The sequence below is a fragment of the Dryobates pubescens genome, chromosome 25 (assembly GCF_014839835.1).
Source record: "Dryobates pubescens isolate bDryPub1 chromosome 25, bDryPub1.pri, whole genome shotgun sequence".
NCBI classification, from domain to species: domain Eukaryota; kingdom Metazoa; phylum Chordata; class Aves; order Piciformes; family Picidae; genus Dryobates; species Dryobates pubescens.
In genome coordinates, this window is record NC_071636.1 from 5,573,788 (window position 1) to 5,599,994 (window position 26,207).

A 26,207-nucleotide genomic window follows, 5' to 3' on the forward strand; every position below is an offset into this window, starting at 1 on the left:
GTTCCCAGAGGAGGTCAGGACCAGACCTTGCAGCGTTCAGAGAGCATTACAGAGGCTGGATTCTGACAGGGAAAAAACCCAGTGCTGAATCTGGAGCTCTCCTCAACATCCACCCAGAGCTGAAACTCTTGTGTGCTCAGATACTGTAGTGACAAACAAGGTTAAAATCCCAGGCAGAGAACACAGCCTTAAAAACCCCAATCCCACAGGGGCTGCAGTGCATGAAGGGACAAGATCAAAAGAGGAGGAATGTCAGTGATCAAAGTCCCTCTCTGCTACTGGCAGAACCTCCAAGCTCTGGCAGCAGCCCTGTGCTGCCCAGGCTGGCAGGGCTGGCCAGCATCCCCATGCCATGGGGGCAAGAGCTCTCCAAGGAAGCAGCTTTCTTTCCTTGCCCAAGTTTGCCCTCAGACCCTCAGCTCTGCCCTGGGATGCCAGCCACAGCCTCAGCAGTGGTGGTGAGCACATCCACTGCCCTTCTGCTGCAGCAAGGTGAGGAAGCAACTGCCCAGGTCCTGCTTCCAAAGCAAGCCCTCAGCAATAAAATGCAACTGTAGGGATCTTTGGTTAAGTCACTGAAGAAGGCTGTGAAGATCTGAGCCCAGGGCCCCTGGACCTAACACTGACCACAGCACTTGGAGGGCTAAGGGGACTTCCAGCTTAGACAGCAGCATGTGTACAACTACCTCACCCCCACAGGTGTGGCACATGGGGAAGGAGGAGAAGGGGAGGAAGCATTGAAGGGGGGGGGTCCTGGCTCTCTGTCTGGGTGCCTCTTCTTCCCCAGGTCCTTCACTTGTTCTCAATCAGAGTCTGGACTTTGTAGACCAGGTCCCGAGCCAGCTTCAGGATCTGTTTGGTGTTGTGTCTCTCGGCCATCTCTGCAACACACACAGAGGCAACCCACTGAGAGCCCAGGCCCCAGCAGTCCCCCAGCCTCACCACTCTCAGCCCAGCTCCAGGCAGGAGCTGAAGCTCTCCAAGATCCCCAGCACCATCCTTCACAAAGACACAGAGTCCCAGAATCACTCAGGTTGGAAAAGATAGAATCAGAGAATCACCAAGGTTGGAAAAGACCTCAGAGATCATCCAGTCCAACCTGGCACCCAGCACCTCATGGCTAACTGAACCATGGCTCCAAGTGCCACATCCAATCCCCTCTTGAACACCTCCCTGGGCAGCACATCCCAATGGCCAATCTCTCTTGCTGGGAAAAACTTCTTCCTAGTATCCAGCCTCAACCTCCCCTGGCACAGCTTGAGACTGTGTCCTCTTGTTCTGGTGCTGCTTGCCTGGGAGAAGAGACCAACCCCCAGCTGGCTACAACCTCCCTGCAGGGAGTTGGAGAGAGCAAGAAGGTCTCCCCTGAGCCTCCTCTTCTCCAGGCTAAGCAACCCCAGCTCCCTCAGCCTCTCCTCCCAGGGCTGTGCTCCAGACCCCTCCCCAGCTTTGTTGCCCTTCTCTGGACACCTTCCAGCACCTCAACATCTTCTCTAAACTGAAGAGCCCAGAACTGGACACAGGACTCAAGGTGTGGCCTGAGCAGTGCTGAGCACAGGGCAGAATGAGCTCCCTGCTCCTGCTGGCCACACTGTTCCTGCTGCAGGCCAGGATGCCATTGGCCCTCTTGGCTGCCTGGGCACACTGCAGGCTCATGTTCAGCCTACTCTCAACCAGCACCCCCAGGTCCCTCTCTGCCTGGCTGCTCTCAGCCACTCTGCCCCCAGCCTGTAGCACTGCCAGGGGTTGCTGTGGCCAAAGTGCCTCTTGAAGATCACGAAGTCCAACCATTAAGACACCTGACCCTGCAGAGCCCCCACTACCCAACCCATCTGGGATGGCTTCAAGCAAGCAGCAAGCACAACCTGCACTCACAGCTCCCTTCAGGTGCAGCAAGGTGGGCTGCTGCCAGACTCTAGACCACCACCAGAGCCTGACTGTTGAAGGGCAAGGGGTCCCTCTGCCCTCACGTCCCCAGTGTCGGCCTCACACAACCCTCCACTGCTCACTGGGCTTTAAACCTTTCCCAGTACGGCCCAGACACAACCACCTAGAGCCAGATGAGAAACAGGCCACCTGCAGCTGAGCAGCTGCCACCCATCCAGGCCCCACGAGCTCAGGCTGTACCATTGAAAAACTTGATGATGTCTGTGAAGTCCATGTTGTTCTCCAAGATGATGTCCCGGTACATCTCCACCAGAGCCAGGGCTATGAAGAGCACATAGTGAGCAGAAGAAACGTGGGCAGCTGCCCAGATGGTCTCCCAGACAGCAAACACATCATCATACACCAGCTCTGGGAAGAGAGGAGAAGAGCCAGCAGTGAATACCCCAGCCATGGGTGCCCAGTCCTGACTCCCAGAGCTCCCAGCAGCGCTGGGTGGACACACTGGGAGCTGCCTTCCCCACAGCAACCTCTCCCAGTTGGAAGCAGTCAGTCATCTGCAAAGGCAAAGGATCTGGCCTGCAGCTGGTGGCACAGGCTGGAGGGCACAAACCAGTGTCCTGGTTTGAGGCCAGGCAGATCCTCTCCTGCCCCCTGAGAGGGGCAAAAGAATGAGACTTGCACAAATGGACTGCAGAGGTGAAATGGAAAATGGACATGGATAAGGGGGGGGGAGGGGGGGAGGAGGAGAGGAGGAGAGGAGGAGAGGAGGAGAGGAGGAGAGGAGGAGAGGAGGAGAGGAGGAGAGGAGGAGAGGAGGAGAGGAGGAGAGGAGGAGAGGAGGAGAGGAGGAGAGGAGGAGAGGAGGAGAGGAGGAGAGGAGGAGAGGAGGAGAGGAGGAGAGGAGGAGAGGAGGAGAGGAGGAGAGGAGGGAGAGAACACAACAGGGAGAGGGTGGGAAGAGAACAGAATAGAATCAACCAAGTTGGAAAAGACCTCAGAGATCATCCAGTCCAAGCTCTCACCCAGCACCATCTGATCAACTAAACCATAGCACCAAGAGCCTCATCCAGGCTCTTCCTAAACACCTCCAGGAATGGGGACTCCACCACCTCCCTGGGCAGCACATCCCAATGGCCAATCTCTCTTGCTGGGAAGAACTTCTTCCTACCAGAGAGCTACAAGCATAGTGATAAAGGAAACTCAAAGCATACAGAGGCCCTTACAGCATACCCCAAAACTTCCCAACATTTCCCTTCCCCCACCTGAGGGTATATCCAAAACCCCCAGGGCTCCTTCTTCCTCCCCCCTGAGGAGAGGCTGAGGGAGCTGGGGTTGCTTAGCCTGGAGAAGAGGAGGCTCAGGGGAGACCTTCTTGCTCTCTACAGCTACCTGAAGGGAGGTTGTAGCCAGGTGGGGGTTGGTCTCTTCTCCCAGGCAAGCAGCACCAGAACAAGAGCACACAGCCTCAAGCAGTGCCGGGGAGGTTCAGGCTGGATGTTAGGGAGTTGTTCTCCCCAGCAAGAGAGATTGGCCATTGGGATGTGCTGCCCAGGGAGGTGGTGGAGTCACTATCCCTGGAGGTGTTTAGGAAGAGCCTGGCTGAGGCACTTGGTGCCATGGTTTAGTTGATCAGATGGTGTTGGGGGAGAGGTTGGACTGGATGATCTCAGAGGTCTTTTCCAGCCTGCTTAATTCTGTTCTATTCCAAAGTGCCACAGCCAGGGGGAGGGTCACCAGCAGCTCCTGAACAGCAGGTTCTGCATGGAGGCAGAAACATCAGCCACAGAGCTGGCAGAGCAGAGCAGGGACACGAGGTGAGAAGTTCAGGCAACTGCCTGTGGGAAGCCTGGAAGCAGGGCAGGCCTTGCCCTTCCCAGCCCACCTGGCTGGGCTCAGCTGCCTCCTCCCAGCACACACCTCTCTTGAAGTCCAGGAGAAACCATCTGTAGCAGAAGTAGAAGTGAGTGTAGTCACCATTCTGGTGCATCAGCTCGAAGAGCTCAGAGTCCAGGATCTGCCAAGAGAAGCCAGAGGAAGCTCAGCAGAGCTCAGCAGAGGCACCAGCAGCTCCTCCCTCTGCCTGCCTGCCTCCATTCCCACTGCCCTCCCAACACAGCACCTTCCACCCAGCTCCTCCATCCTGCCACACCTTACTCCAGGCTCTTTACAGCTCACTTCCCTGTTTCCCACCACTGAAAGCTCCTCTCAGCCCCTCTGAGACCCCCATCCCCAGAAGAGCTTTGAGAGGCTGCCAGGATCCTCCTACCTGAATCAGAGACCTCATGTTGGCAAAGTGGGTGTCCATGGCCCCTCCATGGGGGAAGTTCTGATTCATCCTCTTCATAAGCTCAGTGAAACAGCTGAAAGCCAGAGCCTCTGTGAAGGGAAGAGAGACACTGCTTGGCTGCATGGACACTGCTGCACCACCACAGCCCACCGCCTGCAGCAGCAACATCCCTCCCTGCTCCACACACACACAGGCAGGACCTCAGAAAGGCACCTCATGCTGCAGAAGTCCCCCTGGTCCCCAAGCCAGGCTCTTGAGAGCCAAAAAGCACCAAGAACAGGCAGGATCCTGCCATCAGCTGCTCCACATCTTCGAGCCTGAGACCCTCCCACCACCAAACCCCAGCAGCTCCTCTCAAGCAAGCTGGGGGCAGAGCAGAGCAAAGCCACCCACTCACCATCATCCAGGATGACCAGAAGAGGGGCTAGAAGGTCACACATGCCCTGCACATAGCCAATCTCGATGTGCTGCCAGATGTAGCTGTGGGGGAGGGAGCAGGGAAGGTGGTCCATGAACCCTTCCCACGTCACAACTTCCCACCTTGCTTCCCCATGCCCTGCAATGGAGCTTCCTGGGCTGCTGCTGTCTCCTACATGCTGTCACCTCTGCTGCTGGCTTGTCAATGATTCCATGAGGTTCCTGGGCTGCTGCTGTCTCCTACATTGGCCAAGAAGGCCAATGGCATCCTGGCCTGCAGCAGGAACAGTGTGGCCAGCAGGAGCAGGGAGCTCATTCTGCCCTGTGCTCAGCACTGCTCAGGCCACACCTTGAGTCCTGTGTCCAGCTCTGGGCTCCTCAGTTTAGGAAAGATGTTGAGGTGCTGGAAGGTGTCCAGAGAAGGGCAACAAAGCTGGGGAGGGGTCTGGGGCACAGCCCTGTGAGGAGAGGCTGAGGGAGCTGGGGTTGCTTAGCCTGCAGAAGAGGAGGCTCAGGGGAGACCTTCTTGCTCTCTCCAACTCCCTGCAGGGAGGTTGTAGCCAGGTGGGGGTTGGTCTCTTCTCCCAGGCAAGCAGCTCCAGAACAAGAGGACACAGTCTCAAGCTGTGCCAGGGGAGGTTTAGGCTGGATGTTAGGAAGAAATTCTTCCCAGCAAGAGAGATTGGCCATGGGAATGTGCTGCCCAGGGAGGTGATGGAGTCCCCATCCCTGGAGGTGTTTAGGAAGAGCCTGGCTGAGGCACTTGGTGCCATGGTTTGGTTGATTAGGTGGGGTTGGGTGATAGGTTGGACTGGATGATCTCTGAGGTCTTTTCCAACCTGGTTAATTCTATTCCACTCCATTCCATCCTATCCTATTCCACTCCATCCCATCCTAACCTAGCCTATCCCATCCCATCCCCATTCCACATGCTGTCACCTCTACAGCTGGCTTGAAAATGATTACATTGTGGGGACTTTCAGGTCAAACCACTCATGGCACAGCCCTGGATCAACACCCTGCCATGGCCATGGTCTCATGGCTGTGCCATGGCTCATCCTTCCCTCCTTGATTCATCCTCCTGGCTCTCCCTGCACGATACCATCAGCTTCTCCTCCCTGCGCCCAAGCCAGCAACCAAGCCTCCAAGAGATAGCTTCCCATATTTGGTAGCAAGTCCAAGTGTGCTCTTGAAAGGGCTCAGATCCACTGCTAGGCACAAGGGAATGATCTTTTCCACCCTGCTTGCTTAGCCATCCATGATCTGCTGCCTTGTGGGTCTTATCTCAGCAGAGATCTGCAGCTCCAGCTGTCAGCTCGAGTGACAGCTCGAGGGAAGCAGCAGCTTCTCCTCATATCTGGAAGATGAGTAATCATGTTTTAACCTTTGCTGCCTCCCCCCCACCAGAGCAGACACAGCTGTTGAGCTGGAGCTGGGGACTGTCACACCACTGCCCCTGAAGTCACAGGGACTGAGCAAAGAGAAGCAGAAATGCAGGCAGCCGTCCGCCGCTCCTGGCCGGGCAGGAACCGACTCGCTTCAGGCCCTCCCTCAGGAGCACCCCAGCTTGCAGGCTCATTAAAACATTTCTCAGGCACGTTGCAGAGAGAGCAGGTGGGATGTGAGGGGTTCAGGCCATGAGGCAGCGTGCCTGGGCAGCCCCAGGGAGCCCTCTGCTTTGGCCAAGGAAGCCAGCACGGGGCGGTCAGGAGGCTGGACGCCCCGGAGCCTCCAGGCTCCTCGCTCGGGAAGCTATGAGGGCACAGAATCACAGGATCCCAGCATGCTGTGAGCTGGAAGGGACCTCTGGAGATCATCCAGTCCAAACCCCCCCTGCTCAAGCAGGGGCACCCACAGCAGCTTGCCCAGGAGCACAAAGTCCAGGTGGGTTGGAAAGCTTTCCAGAGGAGGCTCCACCACCTCTCTGGGCAGCCTGCTCCAGGCCTCCAGCACCCTCACAACAAAGAAGTTTCTCCTCCTGTTCAGATGGAATCTCCTGGGTTCATTTGTGCCCACTGCCCCTTGTCCTGCCTGCCCCAGTCTGGCCCCAGCCTCTAGCCCCCCACAGGTCCTTTAGCTCTGGCTGAGCATTGAGCAGATCCCCCCTGGGGCTGCTCTTCTCCAGGCTCAACAGCCCCAGGGCTCTCAGCCTTTCCTCCTCACAGAGATGCTCCAGGCCCCTCAGCAGCTTTGTAGCCTCCATTGGACTCTCTCTGGTAGTTCCCTATTCTCTCTTGAACTGGGGAGCCCAGAACTGGACCCAGTACTCCAGCTGTGGCCTCACCAGGGCAGGGAAGAGGGGCAGGAGAACCCCCCTGGACCTGCCTGCCAGCTTACCACACCCTTCTCCATGCACCCCAGGGCACCATTGCCCTTCTTGGCCACAAGGGCACATTCCTGACTCGCAGGCAACTTGCTGCCCACCAGCACTCCCAGGTCCTTCTCTGCAGAGCTGCTTTCCAGCAGGTCACCCCCATACCTGTACTGGTGCAGGGGGCTCTTCCTCCCCAGCTGCAGTGCCCTGGCTGAATTTCATGAGGTCCTTAGAGCTGTGCCCCCAGCTCAGGGACGGTAAGGGGGACTTGGGGGTCGCAGGAAATGAAACCCAGCAGCCAGAACGAAAAGGCTGGGGTTCCAGTGAATTCAGGGAGAGCAGCCCCCAGTGGCAGGAGCCTGCCCTTAAGGGCAGGGAGGGCTGGCAGCCCCACACCCTGACCCCCCCAGAGCCCCCACCTGCACATGATGTTGCGGAGCTTCTCCAGGTTGGCAGGGGTGAAGTACCAGTAGTTGCGGTCGCAGCGCTGCACGTCCTTCTCGATGCGGTGCAGGTTCACTGTGTACATGTCCAGCAGCTCTGGCTGCCCACAGCAAAAGACAGGCCCAGAAGAGAGCTGTGAGGCCAGCAGAGCTTGGGTGGGAGGGGGAGAGCCCAGACAGGCCCAACTGTGGGGTTTGGGTGGGAGGTGGAGAGCCCCTGGACAGCCAAGTGCAGGAGCAGCACAGGGTAGAGCTGGGGTGGGAGGTGGAGAGCCCCTGGATCAGCACAGGGTAGAGCTGGGGTGGGAGGTGGAGAGCCCCTGGACAGCCAAGTGCAGGAGCAGCACAGGGTAGAGCTGGGGTGGGAGGTGGAGAGCCCCTGGATCAGCACAGGGTAGAGCTGGGGTGGGAGGTGGAGAGCCCCTGGACAGCCAAGTGCAGGATCAGCACAGGGTAGAGCTGGGGTGGGAGGTGGAGAGCCCCTGGACAGCCAAGTGCAGGAGCAGCACAGGGTAGAGCTGGGGTGGGAGGTGGAGAGCCCCTGGACAGCCAAGTGCAGAAGCAGCACAGGGTAGAGCTGGGGTGGGAGGTGGAGAGCCCCTGGACACCCAGCTGCAGGATCAGCACAGGGTAGAGCTGGGGTGGGAGGTGGAGAGCCCCTGGACAGCCAAGTGCAGGAGCAGCACAGGGTAGAGCTGGGGTGGGAGGTGGAGAGCCCCTGGATCAGCACAGGGTAGAGCTGGGGAGGGAGGTGGAGAGCCCCTGGATCAGCACAGGGTAGAGCTGGGGTGGGAGGTGGAGAGCCCCTGGATCAGCACAGGGTAGAGCTGGGGTGGGAGGTGGAGAGCCCCTGGATCAGCACAGGGTAGAGCTGGGGAGGGAGGTGGAGAGCCCCTGGATCAGCACAGCAGACTCCCCATGACCAAGTCCATACTTACAGAGTAGGTGACCCCGGTTGAGGAGACAGCAGATGTGTCACTGCTGGCCAGATCAGTTACAGCCAGAGAATCCAGCTGTGGGTACAAACTCTCCATCTCTGGCTCCTCAGAGAGGTTATCTTCACTCTCCACCAAGCTTTGCTTTTCAGCCTCACTGTCTGCCCAGCTTTCCACCACCGTCAGGGCCACGGCGTCACGGTCACGCAGGCCCCGCGACGAGCTGCCGTCCAGGGGGACAAAATCCACACTCCCACTGGTGGAAAATTCACCTTCCAGGCTGTCTTGGCCCTGCAGCTTCTCCTCTTGCTGGGCACCATCTTGGTCCTGTGGAGCTGGCAGCTCAGAGCCACCAGCTTTACCCTGAGAGCTCGCTGAGGATTTGTTGGTCTCCATGGCGCTGTCCTCGTTGCTGAAGCTTCGCTCTGAGAACCCTGAGGTGATGGAGAAGTTCTGGGAAGATGGGTGGCCAGAATCAGGAGAGCACGTGCCATTGGCAACTGTCCCATTGGGGATCTTGCTTTGCTTGCCATCTTCCAGCTGAGCATCTCCTTCAGCCTGTTCTACCTCATCAACAGATTCAAAGACCTGCAAAGGCCAAGCAGAGACCTGTGTGAGGGAGAGCAAACAGCCTGGACCCAGCGAGCTGTTGGGAACTCGGGCAGCATGTCCTCTCATGCAGCTCCTGGGGACATCCTGCCCATGTTCCCAGCAGCTGGAAGGGAGGAAGATCTGCTCTGCATGTGAAGGCTCCACAAAAGCAACCAGTGAAAGAAAGCTCAGAGGACTTGAGGGCATTTTAACTTGGTTGGAAGAGACCTTTAAGATCACCGAGTCCAACCATTAAGCAGGGCACCACTAAACCACGGACCCCAGCACCACACCTCCTTGGCTCTGAAACCCCTCCAGGGATGGGGACTCCACCACTGCCCTGGGCAGCCTGAGCCAGGCCTTGACAACCCTTTTGGGGGAAGAAATTGTTCCTTGTGTACAACCTAAACCTCCCCTGGGGCAATTTAAGGCCATTTCCTCTTGTTCCATTGCATGTTCCCTGGGGGAGAAGAGACCAACCCCCACCTGGCTCCAACCTCCTTTCAGGGAGGTGTTCAGAGCCAGGTGGTCTCCCCTCAGCCTTCTTTTCTCCAGGCTTCACTACCTCAGTTCCCTCAGCTGCTCCTCACCAGCCCTGCTCTCCAGACTCACTGCTGCTGTGCCTTCCCTAGAGTGACAGAGACCTTCAGCCCAAACATCTGGTGCCATGTCCCATTTGAACCAGACTCTTGGAGGAATTTCTGGGCATGGGCCTCAGCCTTTAGGTCCTCCTGCCTGGACCTGGCAGGTCAGTGCTTGGTGATTTGCACAACTCAGAGCCCACAGTCCCTGCTCCAAAGGACTGCACTTTACTCAGCATGTTAGATTTGGCAGAACCTCACTCAAGCAGGTTGGTTAAGCACATGGTCACTAACAGAAGGAGCAGCCAAGGGCCTTCAAGTGTGAAGGCCACATGGGGGCTGGTCCTTCAAGCCTGGGCTGGTGATCATTAAACCCTGCCCAGCAAGCTCTGACCTTAGTGCCTCCAGAAGCAGATCTGGGAGTCATTTACCTCCTCCAACCAACCACCCCTTGTGTTTGCCAGGCATCATTATGGGGACCAGGGAGCGACAAGCTGTTGGGTGGCTGCTGTCTGGATGAGCAGGAGGGGACCAAGCTCAGCTGCTCACCTGTGTGCTGGAGCTGGAGTCGCTCTGCAGCCGGGCGTGATTCTGCCGGCCAGAGCTGCAGCTCTGGGAGGACTGCAAGAGAGAGGAGCAAAAGCCAGTGAGGAGGCAAAAGAGCAGAAGGAAGGTCTGGGAGCATGGGGAGGCTCACACCATGCTGTCAGAGGTGATGCACATAAAGGGCAAGCAGCAAATCCACCCATGAAATCTGACCTTTACCCCATGAGAGATGTCATAGAATCAGAGAACTGTGCCGGTTGGAAGAGACCTCTAAGGTCACTGAGTCCAAGCTGGCACCACCATGGCCATCAAACCATGCCCCCAAGTGCCATGGCCACACATTTCCTGAACCCCCCCCCAGGGATGGGGACAACCCCTGGGCAGCCTGTGCCAATCCCTGACCACTCTTGCAATGAGATTTCCCCCCCCTCTCCAACCTAACCTTCCCCTGGCTCAATTTCAGGCCATTTCCTCTTGCCCTATTGCTTGATCCTTGAGAGAACAACCCCCCACCTGGTTCCAGCCTCCTTTCAGGTTGCTGCAGAGAGCCAGGAGGTCTCCCCTCAGCCTCCTTTCCTCCAGGCTGAACAACCCCAGCTCCCCCAGCTGGGCTACACAGCTCTGTCACACAGCACAGCTCCCTGCCCCAGCCTGCCACTGACATTTACTGCTGGAGAAGATGACAAAAAGCCCAAAGTCCTTGGCCAAGGCAGTTGTTCAAACACTGTGTGTTTGGGGCTGCAGGGAACTGCTTTCTTCTGACCTTCAGAGAGGTCACATTGTCTCCCTGGAGTGCAAATTTCTACCAATCTGTCCTAATTTGGCAGCAGTGCAGCTCTCCCCATCTTGGTTTACATAAAGGATGAAGTCAGAGGCTATAAAACAATCCCTCCCTGCACACTGAAGCTTTCCCCCTGTTCTTAAAGGACAAATATTGATGTTTGAAGCCAGACTCAGTGGAGGCAGCCCCTCCAAAAGTCAACAGCACCCTTCTCTGGATCCCAGCTGAAGCACAGAAGGAAGCATTGGGCTCTGCAGCCAACAGCTGCTGCTCTGCCTGGTGGATTCCTTCGGCAGCTTCACTCCAGAGCGAGTTCTCCCTGTCCTGAGGCTTACTGTAGCACAGGAGCTGCTGCTGCTCAGGACCTGTGGAGCACTGAGATCATAGAACCATGGAATCACAGAATGGTTTGGCTTGGAAGGGACCTTAAAGATCAGCTAGTTCCAACCCCCCTGCCATGGGCAGGGACACCTCCTACTAGACCAGGTTGCTTAAGGCCTCAGCCAATCTGGCCGTGAACACCCCTAGGGAGGGGGCATCCACTGCCTCCCTGGGCAACCTGTTCCAGTGTCTCCCCACCCTCACTGCAAAGAATTTCTTCCTCATCTCCAGTCTCAATCTCCCCTCTTCCAGCTCAAAGCCATCACCCCTCGCCCTACCACGACAAGCCCTTGCAACCAGTCCCTCCCCAGCTCTGCTGCAGCCCCTTCAGCTGCTCGAGGTGAGATCAGCAGCAGCTGTCCCCACCCTGGCACAGTGGGTGATGAGTGGCCAGGGCTCTGCTGAAGGGAGGAAGGGCCCCAGTTTTAACTCCACTGCCATGGGGGCGTTTCAGAACAGGAAATTTCAGGCCAAGGTGGGAAAAGGCTGAAGCCTGCAGGACCTCTGCCCAGCTCCCCTCCCAGCACGCCGAGTCGCTGCCTGCTCCGGCTGGGGAGGGACCCTTTAAGGTCACCTGGTCCGACCCTCCCGCAGCCCTCAAGCGCCCCCCTCACCTCGTTGCTGATGGTGGAGTCCCTGTGCATCATCCTCTGGATGTGGGAGTCCAGGCTGGCCCCGGAGGAGCACTTGGCCAAGGCTGCTGCGTGCGACTCCTTCTCCCGCTGCCGGACGATGGCCTCGCAGCCCAGCCACTCGGCCATGGTGTGCTCGTAGCAGGCGCGCACCTGCTCGTCAGCCTGAGGGGGTCAGACAGAGGGGCTGGGCGAGGATGCCCCCAAGCTCGGCACAGACACAGCCCCGCTCCTCCCCAACACCTGCTCTGCGCTGCTGCCACCTCCAGCCACAGCCCCGGGGACAGCTCTCCCACAGGAGCAGCTGCCCTGAGGTTGTGCTTTGAAGTGCACTCAGGCAGCTGCAGCCACTCCAGGCTCCAGCAGAGCTCCCACCTCCATGCGGCCTCTTGCAAGCCTGCAGAGCAGCTCCTCGGCGCTGCTGCTGCCCCACGCGGGGCTGCCCCGCAGGAGAATGCAATCCCACCGTGGTGGGGGGTGGAAGGGACCCCTGGGGATCATCCAGTCCAACCCCCCTGCTCAAGCAGGGTCAAACAGCTTGCCCAGGATCACAACATCCAGGTGAGTTTGGAATCACTCCAGAGAAGGAGACTCCACAGCCTCTCTGGGCAGCCTGCTCCAGGGCTCCAGCACCTTCACACCCAAGAGGTTTCTCCTCGTGTTCAGAAGGAACCTCCTGTCATCCAGTCCAACCATGACCCCAGCACTGCAAGGGCACCACCAAACCATGGCCCTCAGCACCACATCTCCATGGCTTTGGAAGCCCTCCAGGGATGGGGACTGCACCTCTGCCCTGGGCAGCCTGGGCCAGGCCTTGACAACCCTCAAGGGGAAGAATTTGCTCCTCATGTCCAACCTAAACCTCCCTGGGGCAACTTGAGGCTGTCTCCTCTTGTCCTTTGGAAGAAGACATCAATCCCCACCTGGCTCCAACCACTTTCAGGGGTTTTAGAGAGCCAGAAGGTTTCCCCTCAGCCTCCTTTTCTCCAGGCTGCACAACCCCAGCTCCCTCAGCTGCTCCTCCCCAGCCCTGTTCTCCAGACCCTTCCCCAGCTTTGCTGCCCTTCTCTGGACCTGCTCCAGCCTCTCATTGTCCTTCTCGACCTAAAACTGAACCCAGGATTCAAGGTGCAGCCTCACCAGCTCCTAGTACAGGGGAACAATCCCTGCCCTGGTCCTGCTGGCCACACAATTCCTGATCCAAGCCAGGCTGCTGGTGGCCTTCTTTCTCCCACCCCCTGCCTGCAGCTTCAGTAGCAAGGGGCCCCAACACCCAGAGGGTTCCCAGGGTGGACTCTGACACCTGGACCCTTCAAGCTGTGAAGAACCCAGGACACACCAGCAGCTGCTGAGCTGGCAGCACAGCCACACCAACCTCTTTCCTTTCTGCCTCTGTCATCCCAAACTGGTAGTGGCCCAGCAGGAAGGGCCAGACAGCCTTCCTGATCTCGTGCTGGATCCCACCGTAGTAGATCAGCCGCAGCAGCTCCTGGTCCTCATAACTCTGCGGGAAGAGCTCTGAGTCAGGGCACAGACACAGCCAGGACCACAACCCAGCAGCAACCCCAGCGTGCCCACACCGCTCTTCAGCACCCAGAGTGCTGCCCAGATGCTGCCCAGCCCCAGAATTGCTGCCCATCCATCCCTCACGCTCCCTCAGATCCCTGCTGGGGCTTCAGCACAACCAGAGACCCCTGGGGATGGCCAGGTTGGGAAACACTGGCTCAGCACAGCCAGAAAAGGACCCACCACAGCCACCTGAGGTCACTGCTGTGCCCCTGAGGGCTAGCAGCACGGCAGGAGTGCAGCACTGGTCACAGAACACACAGAGACCTCCCTCAGGATCACAGTACTCAGGGTGACAGGGACATCTGCAACCAGAGCAGGTTGCTCACAGCCTTGAACCACCTGACCTGCAATGGTGCCAGGCATGGGATGTCTCCCACCTGTCTGGGCAACCTGGGCCAAGCTCTCACCACCCTCAGTGTCAAACATTTCTCTCCAGTCTGAATCTCCCTCTTAGTTTCAAACCATCCCCCCCTTGCCCTGTCACACCAGGCCCTGCTCAAAAGTCTGTCCCCAGCTTTCTGCTCAGCCCCTTTAAACCCTGACAGGCCACCAGAAGGTCTCCCTGGAGCCTTCTGTTCTGCAGGCTGAACAACCCCAGCTCTCTCAGCCTGGCCTCACAGCAGAGGGTTTCCAGCCTTCCCACCATTGTTGTGGCCTCCTCTGGCCCCATTCCAAGAGGTCTCTCTTGCGCTGAGGACTCCAGAGCTGGCCCCAGCCCTTCTTGTTGAGGACCAGAAGGCCCAGGCAGGCTCTCTGAGAAGTTCCCCAATGCGCTTTACCCTACCACGCCGCAACCGCTTAACTGCCCCTGCCCCGGAGATCCCCAGGCCACCACAAGTGGCAGACCCCAAGAGTGGTTGGCCCTACCGTGGTGTCCTGCAGGTATCTCTGCCATATGTCCACAGTCAGCCCTGAGCTGGCACTGCAGGGCACATCAGGGGACACGATGCTGTGGTTGACCAGCGCGGACAGGTGGGTTCGCACCGTGGACAGGTGGCGGCAATAGGCCAACCCTGCAGCAGGCAGAGGACAGGACAGGAGTGGAACAGAACACAACAGAACAGAATTAACCAGCTTGGAAGAGACCTTTGAGATCATCCAGTCCAACCTATCACCCAACACCATCTAATCAACTAAACCATAGCACCAAGCATCCCATCCAGGCTCTTCCTAAACACCTCCAGGGATGGGGACTCCACCACCTCCCTGGGCAGCACATTCCCATGACCAATCTCTCTTGCTGGGAAGAACTTCTTCCTAACAGCCAGCCTGAACCTCCCCTGGCACAGCTTGAGACTGTGTCCTCTTGTTCTGGTGCTGCTTGTCTGGGAGAAGAGACCAACCCCCACCTGGCTACAGCCTCCCTTCAGGGAGTTGGAGAGAGCAAGAAGGTCTCCCCTGAGCCTCCTCTTCTCCAGGCTAAGCAACCCCAGCTCCCTCAGCCTCTCCTCCCAGGGCTGTGCTCCAGACCCCTCCCCAGCTTTGTTGCCCTTCTCTGGACACCTTCCAGCACCTCAACATCTTTCCTAAGCTGAGGAGCCCAGAACTGAACACAGGACTCAAGGTGTGGCCTGAGCAGTGCTGAGCACAGGGCAGAATGAGCTCCCTGCTCCTGCTGGCCACACTGTTCCTGCTGCAGGCCAGGATGCCATTGGCTTTCTTGGCCACTGGGGCAAGTTCAGCCAGGGAACTGAGAGAAGAGCAGGAGAAAGCTCTGATGAACCTGGTCCCTGAAGGAGACCCTCTGAAGCTACACCCAGGCTAAGCCAGCAAAGCAGGGAGCTACTACTGGGACAGGCAAGCATCTCATGCTCTTGGGCCACCAGCACGGCTGCTCGCTGGGCTGAAGTCTGAGGAGGAGAGTTCAGATGTTTGCTGCAGTCCTGAGAACAGCCCTGAATGCACCAGACAGGTCCCAGTACCCTTGGCTACTGCCCTGCTGCCTCAGCACCACTATGAGCCCAGAGTCCAGGACTCCATCCCTTGCCCATCACACATCTCAAGGCACCATGGATGGGAGCAGTACTCACAGCCGTAGAAGGCCCGGGAGAGGATCTGGTACTTCATGTTGTCACACAGCAGCTTCAGTGGAGCTCTGCCAAGAAACACATGGGATGTGAGAAGAAGTGTTCCATGGATGTCCTCAGCCCCTGCTTTGGTTCTGACTGCTCCAGCTTCGCCTTCAGAGGTGCACTGTGGCACCTCTTGCTGCCAGGACATGGCCACAGAGCAGCTGAGAAGTTTCAGATGAAGGGCCAAACCTCACTGCAGCCTGGAGAGGAGGTTGTAGTGAGGAGGCTGTTGGTCTCTTCTCTCAAGTAACCAGCAATAGGACAAGAGGAAATGGCCTCCAATTGTACCAGGGTAGGTTTAGGTTGGGCATGAGGAAGAATTTCTTTGCTGCAAGAGTGGTCTGGGATTGGTCCAGGCTGCCCAGGGAGGTGGTGGAGTCCCCACCCCTGGAGGTGTTCAAAAAACATAGAGGTATGGCATGTTGGGACATGGTTCAGTGGCCATGGTAGTGTTGGGCTGATGGTTGAACCTGATCTTAGAGGGCTTTTCCAGCTGTAATCATTCTATGACATGTCCCACTGGGCCCTGCAGACGGTTCTTGGACAACCAAGCTGAGGCTGGAGACACCACTTGCACCACAACTGCTCTAGTTCAGCCAGCCAGCTGGGCTTTCCCCTCCAACCATCTTTTACCTCTCCAAGAAAGCAGCAGAGCCACCATACCTCTCATGGCTGCAGCCATTGGATGGTCCACCATCAGAGGAGCCACTCTGAGAGCAGGAGGAGCAGGAGGACTTGCGGGTGCTGGGTTGCCACATGGGAGGCAGGCCAGCACCTGGTGTGTCCATCAGGTCCTGGGGCACTGTAAGAGGGCAGAGAGAGCACCATCAGCTGCTGGCACTGCCCCAGAGGCAGGGGAGCCACAGGAGGTCAACAGAGAGAAGAGGTTTGATTTGATGCAGCATCCCAAATTCTTCCCCAGGAGACCTCAGCAACCAGGGAGGACCCACACCAGGTAATCACAGCACCAGCACTGGTGAGCTCAGGAGAAAGGAAAGGAAGCAAAGAGCATGGATGAGGGAGTGAGAGAAAAACACCTGCTGATTAACTGCAGTGCCTTCAACAAGCTGATCTTCAGCTGCTGAAAACAAACACCCAACCCAGAGAGAGAGGGGGAGAAGAGGGGGAGAAGAGGGGGAGAAGAGGGGGGAGAAGAGCGGGAGAAGAGGGGGAGAAGAGGGGGAGAAGAGGGGGAGAAGAGGGGGAGAAGAGAAGAGGGGGAGAAGAGGGGGAGAAGAGGGGGAGAAGAGGGGGAGAAGAGGGGGAGAAGAGGGGGAGAAGAGGGGGAGAAGAGAAGAGGGGGAGAAGAGAAGAGGGGGAGAAGAGAAGAGGGGGAGAAGAGAAGAGGGGGAGAAGAGGGGGAGAAGAGGGGGAGAAGAGGGGGGAGAAGAGGGGGGAGAAGAGGGGGAGAAGAGGGGGAGAAGAGGGGGAGAAGAGGGGGAGAAGAGGGGGAGAAGAGGGGGAGAAGAGGGGGAAGAAACCAGGATGGGAATCAACCACTGCTGCAGGAAGGGTGGATCACTGGAAGGAAAAAGCCCCCATCTCTCCAACATCAGAATCCCACCCAAGATCCAGGGAAAGAAAGAAGCATCCAAATCACAAGGCAGGAGATCATCTCTTTGATGGAGAGGTCGTGAAGGGACAGCAGAAGGAAGTAGCTCTTCATGTTGTCACTTGTTAAATCCCTGTTTAAGCTCCAAAGTGCTACTGGAGTGGCCTTGGATCCTGCATGGATGGGGCCATGCAGGAGGGCTGGTGGCCTGGCCTGGACCTGCCTCTGCCCCTGGAAAAGGTCATTGTGGTAAGGGGGAACTTCTGGGATGCAGAAAGAAGATCTACTGAGGAATAATCCTCTTTGCTCCACCTTGGAAACCAAATCATGGTAGAAATTCCAGCTTCCAGCTGCAAACAGACTCACAGAGTCATAGAATTGTCAGGGTTGGAAGGGACCTCAAGGATCAGCCAGTTCCAGGGACCTCTCACACCAGATCAGGTTGCTCAGAGCCACATCCAGCCTGGCCTTAAAAGCCTCCAGGGATGAGGCTTCCATCATCTCATTCATCTTGGTCTCACTGACTCTGTGATGCTGGCCTATATCAGGAACAGTGTGGCCAGCAGGAGCAGGGAGCTCATTCTGCCCTGTGCTCAGCACTGCTCAGGCCACACCTGGAGTCCTGTGTCCAGTTCTGGGCCCCTTGGTTTAGGAAAGATGTTGAGGTGCTGGAAGGTGTCCAGAGAAGGGCAACAAAGCTGGGGAGGGGTCTGGAGCACAGCCCTGGGAGGAGAGGCTGAGGGAGCTGGGGTTGCTCAGCCTGGAGAAGAGGAGGCTCAGGGGAGACCTTCTTGCTCTCTCCAACTCCCTGCAGGGAGGTTGTAGCCAGGTGGGGGTTGGTCTCTTCTCCCAGGTAACCAGCACCAGAACAAGAGGACACAGTCTCAAGTTGTGCCAGGGGAGGTTCAGGCTGGCTGTTAGGAAGAAGTTCTTCCCAGCAAGAGAGATTGGCCATTGGAATGTGCTGCCCAGGGAGGTGGTGGAGTCCCCATCCCTGGAGGTGTTTAGGAAGAGCCTGGATGGGGTGCTTGGTGCCATGGTTTAGTTGATCAGATGGTGCTGGGTGAGAGGTTGGACTGGATGATCTCAAAGGTCTCTTCCAAGCTGGTTAATTCCATTCTGTTCTAACTGACAGCAAGCAGAATGCTGAAACCTGCTTACTGCCCTCTCAGTGAGCAGGTGCTGAGAGGTCAGGGCCAGGGGACACCTCTGCAGGAAGGGCCAAGTGACAACATGGGCAGGCAGTGGAACCAGACACATTACACAGATGCTCAGTGGCCCTCAGAGCAGCAAGGAGGGGTCGAGCCGTGATGGGAAGACTCAGAAACCATTTAGGGGTCACCACGGTCTTGCTTGCAGCTGGAGTCCTCTCCATTGTCCCCCTCGCAGCGGCGGCGATCACAGAGGCAAGGAATGGGTGAGAACTGCCATTAATGGTGACTGAGGGAAACACGGAGAGAGGAGAAGGGCACAACTGAAAGGGGAGACAGGATGGAGCTGCAGGGAGGAGCGAGCTGATGCGGTTCCAGCCCCCTCTGGGGAGGCCCACGGGCACTGCACAGGCTCTGCTGACACCGGCTGAGGAGATGGCAGCGATTCATCGCACGGCAAATGTGGCCCCCAGCAGGGTACCTTAAGGGGTAGATGATCAAAAGGAAGCTCCAGAGCCGAACATCTCCCTCTGCTATTTTAGCCTCACTCAGGTTTTTGTCTGACTCACTGAATTGCATTAGTCAGCTAAAGGCAGGGAGAAGGAAGTGTAATCTGAGCTGGTCTGATGGAGGAGTCACAGCAGAGGTGATTGCACCCTTCCAGCCTCAGAGATCAAGGAACAAGGTTCTGATCCAATTTCACTTCTCAAAAGCACTCCATGACTTTTCTGTGCCACTTTTGGCTCTCCCCCCTTTATAAAAGTCAGCTCTGGTGTTCCTGGTAGCCCACAGGAGAGTGAGGACTAAGCTGTGGTCCCTTCAGCCAAGCACAGTGTTCAGATCATTCACCACTGAAGAGAGAGAGGATCACAGAAATGTCAGGGTTGGAAGGGACCACAAGCATCAGCCAGTTCCAACCCCCCCTGCCATGGGCAGGGACCCCTCACACTACAGCAGGTTGCCCAGAGCTACATCCAGCCTGCTCTTAAAAACCTCCAGGGATGAGGCTTCCACCACCTCCCTGGGCAGCCTGTGCCAGTCTCTCACCACCCTCCTGGGGAAGAACTTCTTCCTCACATCCAATCTGAATCTCCCCATTTCTAGTTCTGCTCCATTCCCCCCAGTCCTATCCCTCCCTGACACCCTCTAAAGTCCCTCCCCAGCTTTCTTGTAGCCCCCTTCAGATACTGGAAGGCCACAATAAGGTTTCCTCAGAGCCTTCTCCTCTCCAGACTGAACAGCCCCAACTCCCTCAGCCTGTCCTCATAGGAGAGGAGCTCCAGCCCTCTGCTCATCCTCATGGCCCTTCTCTGGACACACTCCAGCACCTCCAGATCCTTCCTGTAATGGGGGCTCCAGAACTGGACTCGGAACTTCAGGTGGGGTCTCACCAGATTTCTGGTTTGGTGGATCCAGCAGCATCCTCTACCTAGCAGCACCATCCTATCTAGCAGCACCACTACCCTGTGAGCCAGGGAGGGAAGATACATGGGTCCAGCATGGCAGCAGCCAGAGAAGGGTGCTGTAGCCTCTCCTTTGTGCTGCAGAAGCAACAGAGCTGGACTTCATGCAGCACTTGCCAAGCTGGCCTGAGGACAGCAAGAGAAGAATCAGCCCTGGAGGCTTGTGATGCTGAAAACTGACCAGAGTGAACCCCACTGCTGAAACCACGTGCAAGGTGCTTTTCCCAAGCACTAGGGCAGTGGTGGCCCTGTTGTGCAGCTGCAGAAGGATTTGGTAGCAAGGGAAAGGTTAAACCAACCAAACCTAACCCCCCCCCAGCCCATCCGTGGTGCCAAACGAAGCTGTAACACGCAGAGCCCACTGCCCTGGGACCATCCCCCAGGGCAGGGGTGTGCCCCCCAGCTCACCCCCCCCATAATAACCCCCTCTGAGAGGCTCTCTGCCAGCCCACTCACCAAACTCAGACTGTGTCCCTGGGTAGATGATCCTGAACACATAATCCGTGGCTTCGTCGTCTTCCTTGTCGGACGCGGACTCGGAGGAGCCCTGGGGACTTCGCTTCCTCAGCTTGGGGAAGACCTTTCCCTGGGTGAACAAAAGCTGCTCTTCACAAGCCACCCCCTGCAGGCCAGAGGGGGCACTGCCTGATGGGCCAAAACTGCCCAACAAAGGCATGGCCTTCACCAGACCAGAGGATGTTTGTACCTGCCCTGGGCTGGAGCCTTTGGATTAAGCTTTCAGCTCCATGGTGAATGCAATCCTGGATGGGTTGGAAGGGACCTTAAGGATCATCTAGTTCCACCCACCCTGCCATGGGCAGGGACTCCTTCCACTACACCAGGTTGTTTGAGGCCTCATCCAACCTGGACTTGAACATCCACAGCCTCCCTGGACAACCTGTTCCAGTGTCTGCCCACCCTCACTCTTCCTCATCTCCAGTCTAAACCTGCCCTCAAGGGCTCAAAACCATTGTCCCTCATTCTATCACTATCAAGCCCTTGAGAAAAGTTCCTCCCCAGCTTTTTTGTAGGCCCCTTCAGTTGCTGGAAGGCCTCCCTAATGTCAGGCAGAGGGTGCTGCCCATCAGCTCTGCTCTCAGGCACTCCACAAGGGAGCATTAGCAAGAGCCTGCAGTGCCCTGGGCTCCAAAGAATCATCATAAAATCAACAAGGTTGGGAAAGACCTCAAAGATCATCAAGTCCAACCTGGCACCCAACACCTCATGACTAACTAAACCATGGCACCAAGTGCCACGTCCAATTCCTTCTTGAACACCTCCAGGGATGGGAACTCCACCACCTCCCTGGGCAGCACATTCCAATGGCTAACAACTCTCCCTGGGAAGAACTTTCTCTTCACCTCCAGCCTCAACTTCCCCTGGTGCAGCTTGAGACTGTGTCCTCTTGTTCTGCCACTGCTTGCCTGGGAGAAGAGACCACCCCCACCTGGCTACAACCTCCCTTCAGGTAGCTGCAGACAGCATGTAAGGTCTCCCCTGAGCCTCCTCTTCTCCAGGCTAAGCAACCCCAGCTCACTCAGGCTCTCCTCACAGGGCTTGTGCTCAAGGCCTCTGCCCAGCCTCATTGCCCTTCTCTGGACACTACAGGCTGGGGTCAGAGTGGATGGAGAGCAGACAGACAGAAAGGGACCTGGGGTTACTGATTGACAGCCAGCTGAACATGAGCCAGCAGTGTGCCCAGGGGGCCAAGAAGGCCAATGGCATCCTGACCAGCATCAGGAAGTGTGGCCAGCAGGAGCAGGGAGCTCATTCTGCCCTGTGCTCAGCACTGCTCAGGCCACACCTTGAGTCCTGTGTCCAGCTCTGGGCTCCTCAGTTTAAGAAGGACATTGAGACTCCTGAAGTCCACTTTGGGGTGCCTACCTTGCCTCGTTGTGACCAGAGGGGTGGATCCAGCTGCCCATGGGGCAGGAGGCCATTCTCCAGGCAGGACAGGAACTGCAGCAAGTGTCCTCCTCTGGGGAACCTCAGTGGGGGCCTCTGAATGCCATCCTGGCTCACCAAGACGACCGTCCCACCGCTGTCTACTGTTGGCGACAGCGGAGAGGAGACAGAGTCACGAACGGGGCAAACACTGGCAGTTAAAAATGCAGAGGGCAAGAAGGCTTTGTCTTGCTGGTATGGAAAAGAAAGAATTTCTTCTTCATTTGGATTCTTCTGGGGCTCTGGAGAAGGCTTGCCTAGGAGCTCACAGCCTGGAGAACCACAGAGCATTGCTCTGCAGGGAGCACTCCCCAGCCCAGCACCGCAGCCAGGAGCATGTCTGAAGCACTTACACAGCAGTGACCAACCACCCCAAGCTCTGGACACCCTGGGGCTGAATCTCCATATGGGCACTCCACAAAGACCTAATGGAGCAGATGTCAGGGTGAGAAGAGCCTCCAGGAGCCCCCCACTGTGGCATTACCTTGCTGGTGGCAGTGCAAGTAGACGATCTCCTCCAGGCGGATAGTCATGGCGTAGTCCCAGTACACGCTGGAGCAGAGAAAGAGAGCAAGCTCTGAGCTTCAGGGACAGCTAGGACAGGAAGGATGAGGTCCTAGCAGCAGTGTGACTGCCACAAGGCCAGCCTGAGTAAGTGACAACATCCCTCCAGAATCAGTAACTCTCCCTGTCACTACAGCTCAGTTAGAATAGAATCAACCAGGTTGGAAGAGACCTCGGAGATCATCAAGTCCAACCTATCACCCAGCACCATCTGATCAGCTCAACCATGGCACCAAGCACCTCATCCAGGCTCTTCCTAAACACCTCCAGGGATGGAGACTCCACCACCTCCCTGGGCAGCACATTCCAATGGCCAATCTCTCTTGCTGGGAAGAACTTCTTCCTAATATCCAGCCTGAACCTGCCCTGGCACAGCCTGAGACTGTGTCCTCTTGTTCTGGGAGAAGAGACCAACCCCCACCTGGCTGCAACTTCCCTTCAGGGAGTTGTAGACAGCTAGGACAAGCCCAGTCCCACCTGCCCCAGGCTGCTTCTCCTTGTCTCTAGACACAAAGAAGGGGCCCATGGACCCTGCTAACTGCAGGGAGGGCTGTGGAACCCTGCAGAGCTGAGGACCTCCTCTAAGCACCCCAGAAAAGATTCCCTCTCCACTTTGCTGTGGTGCTGTGAGAACCCCACAAACCTGGGAGGAGCAGCTCCTAGGGAAGATGCAGGCTGGGCCTGGGCTGCTGCTCTGCTGAGCTCCTGTCCCCAGGGGAGGGGGAAATAAAACCTCACAATCTGTGGGGTTTATTTAGAGCTGAATATAGATTTGGTGCCAGTTGCTCCTGTTTAAGAGCTGCACTCACTCAACAGAGGCACCTCAGGGGGATTGAGCAAATCTAGAGAACACTGGAGAGCTGCTGATCACCAGGCAGAGGGACAGAGGCACCAGGAGGAAGCTGGAGATGACTCCAGGAGACACATGGCCTCACACAGGGTTTGTTTTGCTCCTCAGGCAAAATGAGTCCTGGCATGATTCTGCAGCTAAAGGGCAGAGGGACAGAGACAGCAGGAGGAAGCTGGAGGTGTCTCCAGAAGACACATGGCCTCAGGCAGGGTTTGATTGCTGAGGAGAGCCCTGCATGAGCCCTGCTCTGTGAGGGTGGCAGCCTTTAACAGCATCCCACCAGGCTGCCAGGTTTTGAGCAGCATTATCTGCCAAGTCACCACAACAGTGCTGCAAATGAAGGGGGTTTCAAATGGCTTCAGCAAGTCAGTGAAGGAGAGGAAGGGTGCAGAAGAGTCACTCCTCCTAGGGCCATACTCACTTTGCCAGCTGGCTCCTCTCTTCCTTGGTCACAGCATGACACTGGGAAATTTCAGAGCTCAGGCTGATGCCCAAGTCAAGAACTCAGGAAAACAGGGTGGAGATGAAAATAGGGGTTTAGGGGGAAGGTGCCAGGCAGAACAGAATGGCCCAGGGGCCAAGAAGACAGAGGAGATGAAAAGAACACAGGTAAACAAAACCCCCAAAACACTCCAGCTGAGAACAAACAAAACTGAGAACAAGTTTTGCTGAAGAAGATCTTTACCCTGGGTCAAGGAACCAGTGGTCCTACACACTCCAGCTTTCCTGGAGTGCTTGCTGGTGGGAAGGGATTGTGTTTGCTTTGCTCCTCAGGTCAAATAGGACCTGGCATGGCTCTGTAGCTAAAAGGATGGCAGCTATCAGGGGAAATGCCAGCAGCCCATGAGGTGAGCTCAGGGCATGGCAACACACCCTGCTGAGCAAACTAAGCAGACTTCAGCCCCCCTGGAGGAATGAGCTTCATGGACTCCAACAGACCCAAGGGATTTTGAGGACCTGCATGCAGGATCAGCTGCAGGCTGCAGCAGAACAGAGCTACAGGATGGCACAGCCTCTGTCACCAAGGTGGGATCATCTGGGAAGTGCTGAAGTTCCCTCTCACTCTGCAGAAGCTCTGCCCTTGTTGATGAGTTCCCCACACTAAACTAAGCACCATAAACCTAAAGGCACTGGGCAGTGTGCAGAGAAGATCCAGAACAAGCACCTCACAGCTCACTGAGAGCCTTGCCCAGCAACAGCACAGCACCTCCCACCACCTCCCACCACCTCAGGCCTCCTTGCCCTGACTCCAGGATGACTTTTGTGCCTTTTTGCTCAACGACTTGGACATCAGATCCCAGCTCTGAACCCGAGGACCTGTGCACTGGGAGCCAGTCACCTCTTCTCATAGTCCAGATCCCCCACAGAGCCATTCATCAGCTGGTTGGGAGTCCACTTCAGGGCCATGATGTCAGCAGTCTGGTGAAGGGACAGATACCCTGGGATGGCCTCCATGTCATCTCGCTTGAGAAGAGAAACACAGGGAGAAAAGGAGCTGCTGAGAGCAGGCTGGAAGATGCCACAAGCATGAAGTACCAGCAGTGAGGCTGAGCCATGCCCTGGAGAACAGCCCTGGGCCCTACACAGCCCTGGGCCAGACACAGCCCTGTCTGCTGCCCCTGAGCACAGCCACTGGGGGAACCCACAGTGGCCCTGCAAAACCTCCCAGCAGAGACAAGAGGACACTTCCCCAGCTTGGGAAAGGGCTGGGAGCTGCTGTTCAGTTGAGGCAAACTTAAACTAAGTAGTTTAAACTTAAACTAAGTAATTTAAGTTAAACTGAGTTGTTTGCCCTTTGTTTATTTGACTACAGGAAGGGACAGGAGCAGGATTCTGTGGCTTCTGGTCAAGGGCAGGCAGGGAGAGCAGCCAGTTTCTCCTTGGTAACAAGCAGAGCTCTTCTGTTCCACTGAGAGGATCCACATGACAAGGACTTCAGCAAGCACAGTCCTGTCACTGTCTGCCCAGATCAAAAATCACAGAGGCCTAGACTGGCTTAGGTTGGAAGGGACCTTAGAGATCATCTACTCCAACCTTCCTGTCATGGGCAGGGACATCTCTCAACTAGACCAGGCTCCTCAAGGCCTTATCCAACCTGGCCTTCAACACCTCCAGGGGAAAGGCACCCACATCCCCCCTGGGCAGCCTATTCCAGAGTCTCACCACCCTCATACTGAAGAACTTCCTCCTAAGCTCCAGCCTAACCCTGCTCTCCCTCAGCTTCAAACCATTCCCCCTTGTCCTGTCTCTAGACACCCTTGTGAAAAGCCCCTCTGCTGCCTTCCTGCAGGATCCCTTCAGGTATTGGCAGGCAGCTCTAAGGGTCCCCCCAGAAGTCTTCTTCAGGCTGAACAACCCCAGCTCCCTCAGCCTCCCCTCACAGCAGAGCTGCTCCAGCCCATGGAACGTCTCTGTGGCCTGGGCTTCCCTCCACTGAGGAGCAAGGTGGGACAGAACTGCCCAGCAGCACTTTGTGCCCCAGCAGGTACTTACTGGCTGCACCAGGACATTGTTCTTGCCATAGAGGAGGGTGGCTCTGGAGTTCTGGTGCAGGGACTCCACGTAGTCCCTGGCAGAGAGCGAGGGCCTGTCGTCCATACTGCCACTCGAGTGCCTCTTCTGGATCTGGAAGAGATCCACCCACAGAGGTGAGGTGAGGTGAGCACAGACACCTCCTGCTCTCAGAAAGCTTCTCCTGGAGCTCCTTCCCTCCTCACTTGCACCCTTCAGAAAGCTCACTGCTAGAAAGAGAGCCACAGAATCGTTGTGGTTGGAAAAGCCCCTTCCAGCTCATCGAGTCTGACCATTATCTAACACTAGCAAGGCTGCTGCTAACCCATCCACACATCCTCTAAACCCCTCCAGGGAGGATGAGTCAACCACTTCCCCAGGCAGCCCGTTTCAGTGCCTGACAACATGAAACCTGTCCCTTTGTGTCCTCTAAGAGGATGCCTGGCTCTGGCCAAGTGTACTCAGAGAAGCCCCAGGAGTGTGCTTTGTGTGCAACAAGCAGAGCAGAGAAGCACTGCTTCAGCTGCTTTTGCTTTCCATTCACAGCTGATGCTCCCCAAGGGCAGAGGCCCCACCACGCAGCACCACGGTGGGCCAGCACCCCTGCCGTCTCCATGGCCCCCGTGCCCAGCACTTTGGGCTGGAAGACTTCAAATAGCTGCACTTTTCTACCTTCTCCCATCAGAGGGCTGGTGTCACAGAACTGCAAACAGACAGAGGCTCAAGCCCTGGCTGC

The 26,207-nt window shown here is 56.9% G+C and overlaps 1 protein-coding gene across 1 annotated transcript in view; it reads right to left on the reverse strand.

Moving 5' to 3' along the window:
- Positions 1-296: 296 nt before the first annotated feature.
- Positions 297-26,207, reverse strand: part of SGSM1 (small G protein signaling modulator 1) — a 56,337-nt gene continuing 30,426 nt past the window's right edge. The window contains exons 8-25 of the mRNA XM_054173030.1: positions 25,454-25,585; positions 24,300-24,424; positions 22,031-22,098; positions 21,487-21,650; positions 20,059-20,188; positions 16,100-16,238; positions 15,395-15,459; positions 14,232-14,377; positions 13,171-13,299; positions 11,778-11,960; positions 10,005-10,076; positions 8,287-8,871; positions 7,325-7,449; positions 4,572-4,654; positions 4,154-4,263; positions 3,805-3,901; positions 2,128-2,295; positions 297-881 (exon numbers count right to left, since the gene is read on the reverse strand). Of these exons, the coding sequence (XP_054029005.1) occupies positions 793-881; positions 2,128-2,295; positions 3,805-3,901; positions 4,154-4,263; positions 4,572-4,654; positions 7,325-7,449; positions 8,287-8,871; positions 10,005-10,076; positions 11,778-11,960; positions 13,171-13,299; positions 14,232-14,377; positions 15,395-15,459; positions 16,100-16,238; positions 20,059-20,188; positions 21,487-21,650; positions 22,031-22,098; positions 24,300-24,424; positions 25,454-25,585 (2,610 nt within the window). The 3' untranslated portion in view covers positions 297-792. The remainder of the gene's footprint in view (positions 882-2,127; positions 2,296-3,804; positions 3,902-4,153; positions 4,264-4,571; positions 4,655-7,324; positions 7,450-8,286; positions 8,872-10,004; positions 10,077-11,777; positions 11,961-13,170; positions 13,300-14,231; positions 14,378-15,394; positions 15,460-16,099; positions 16,239-20,058; positions 20,189-21,486; positions 21,651-22,030; positions 22,099-24,299; positions 24,425-25,453; positions 25,586-26,207) is intronic.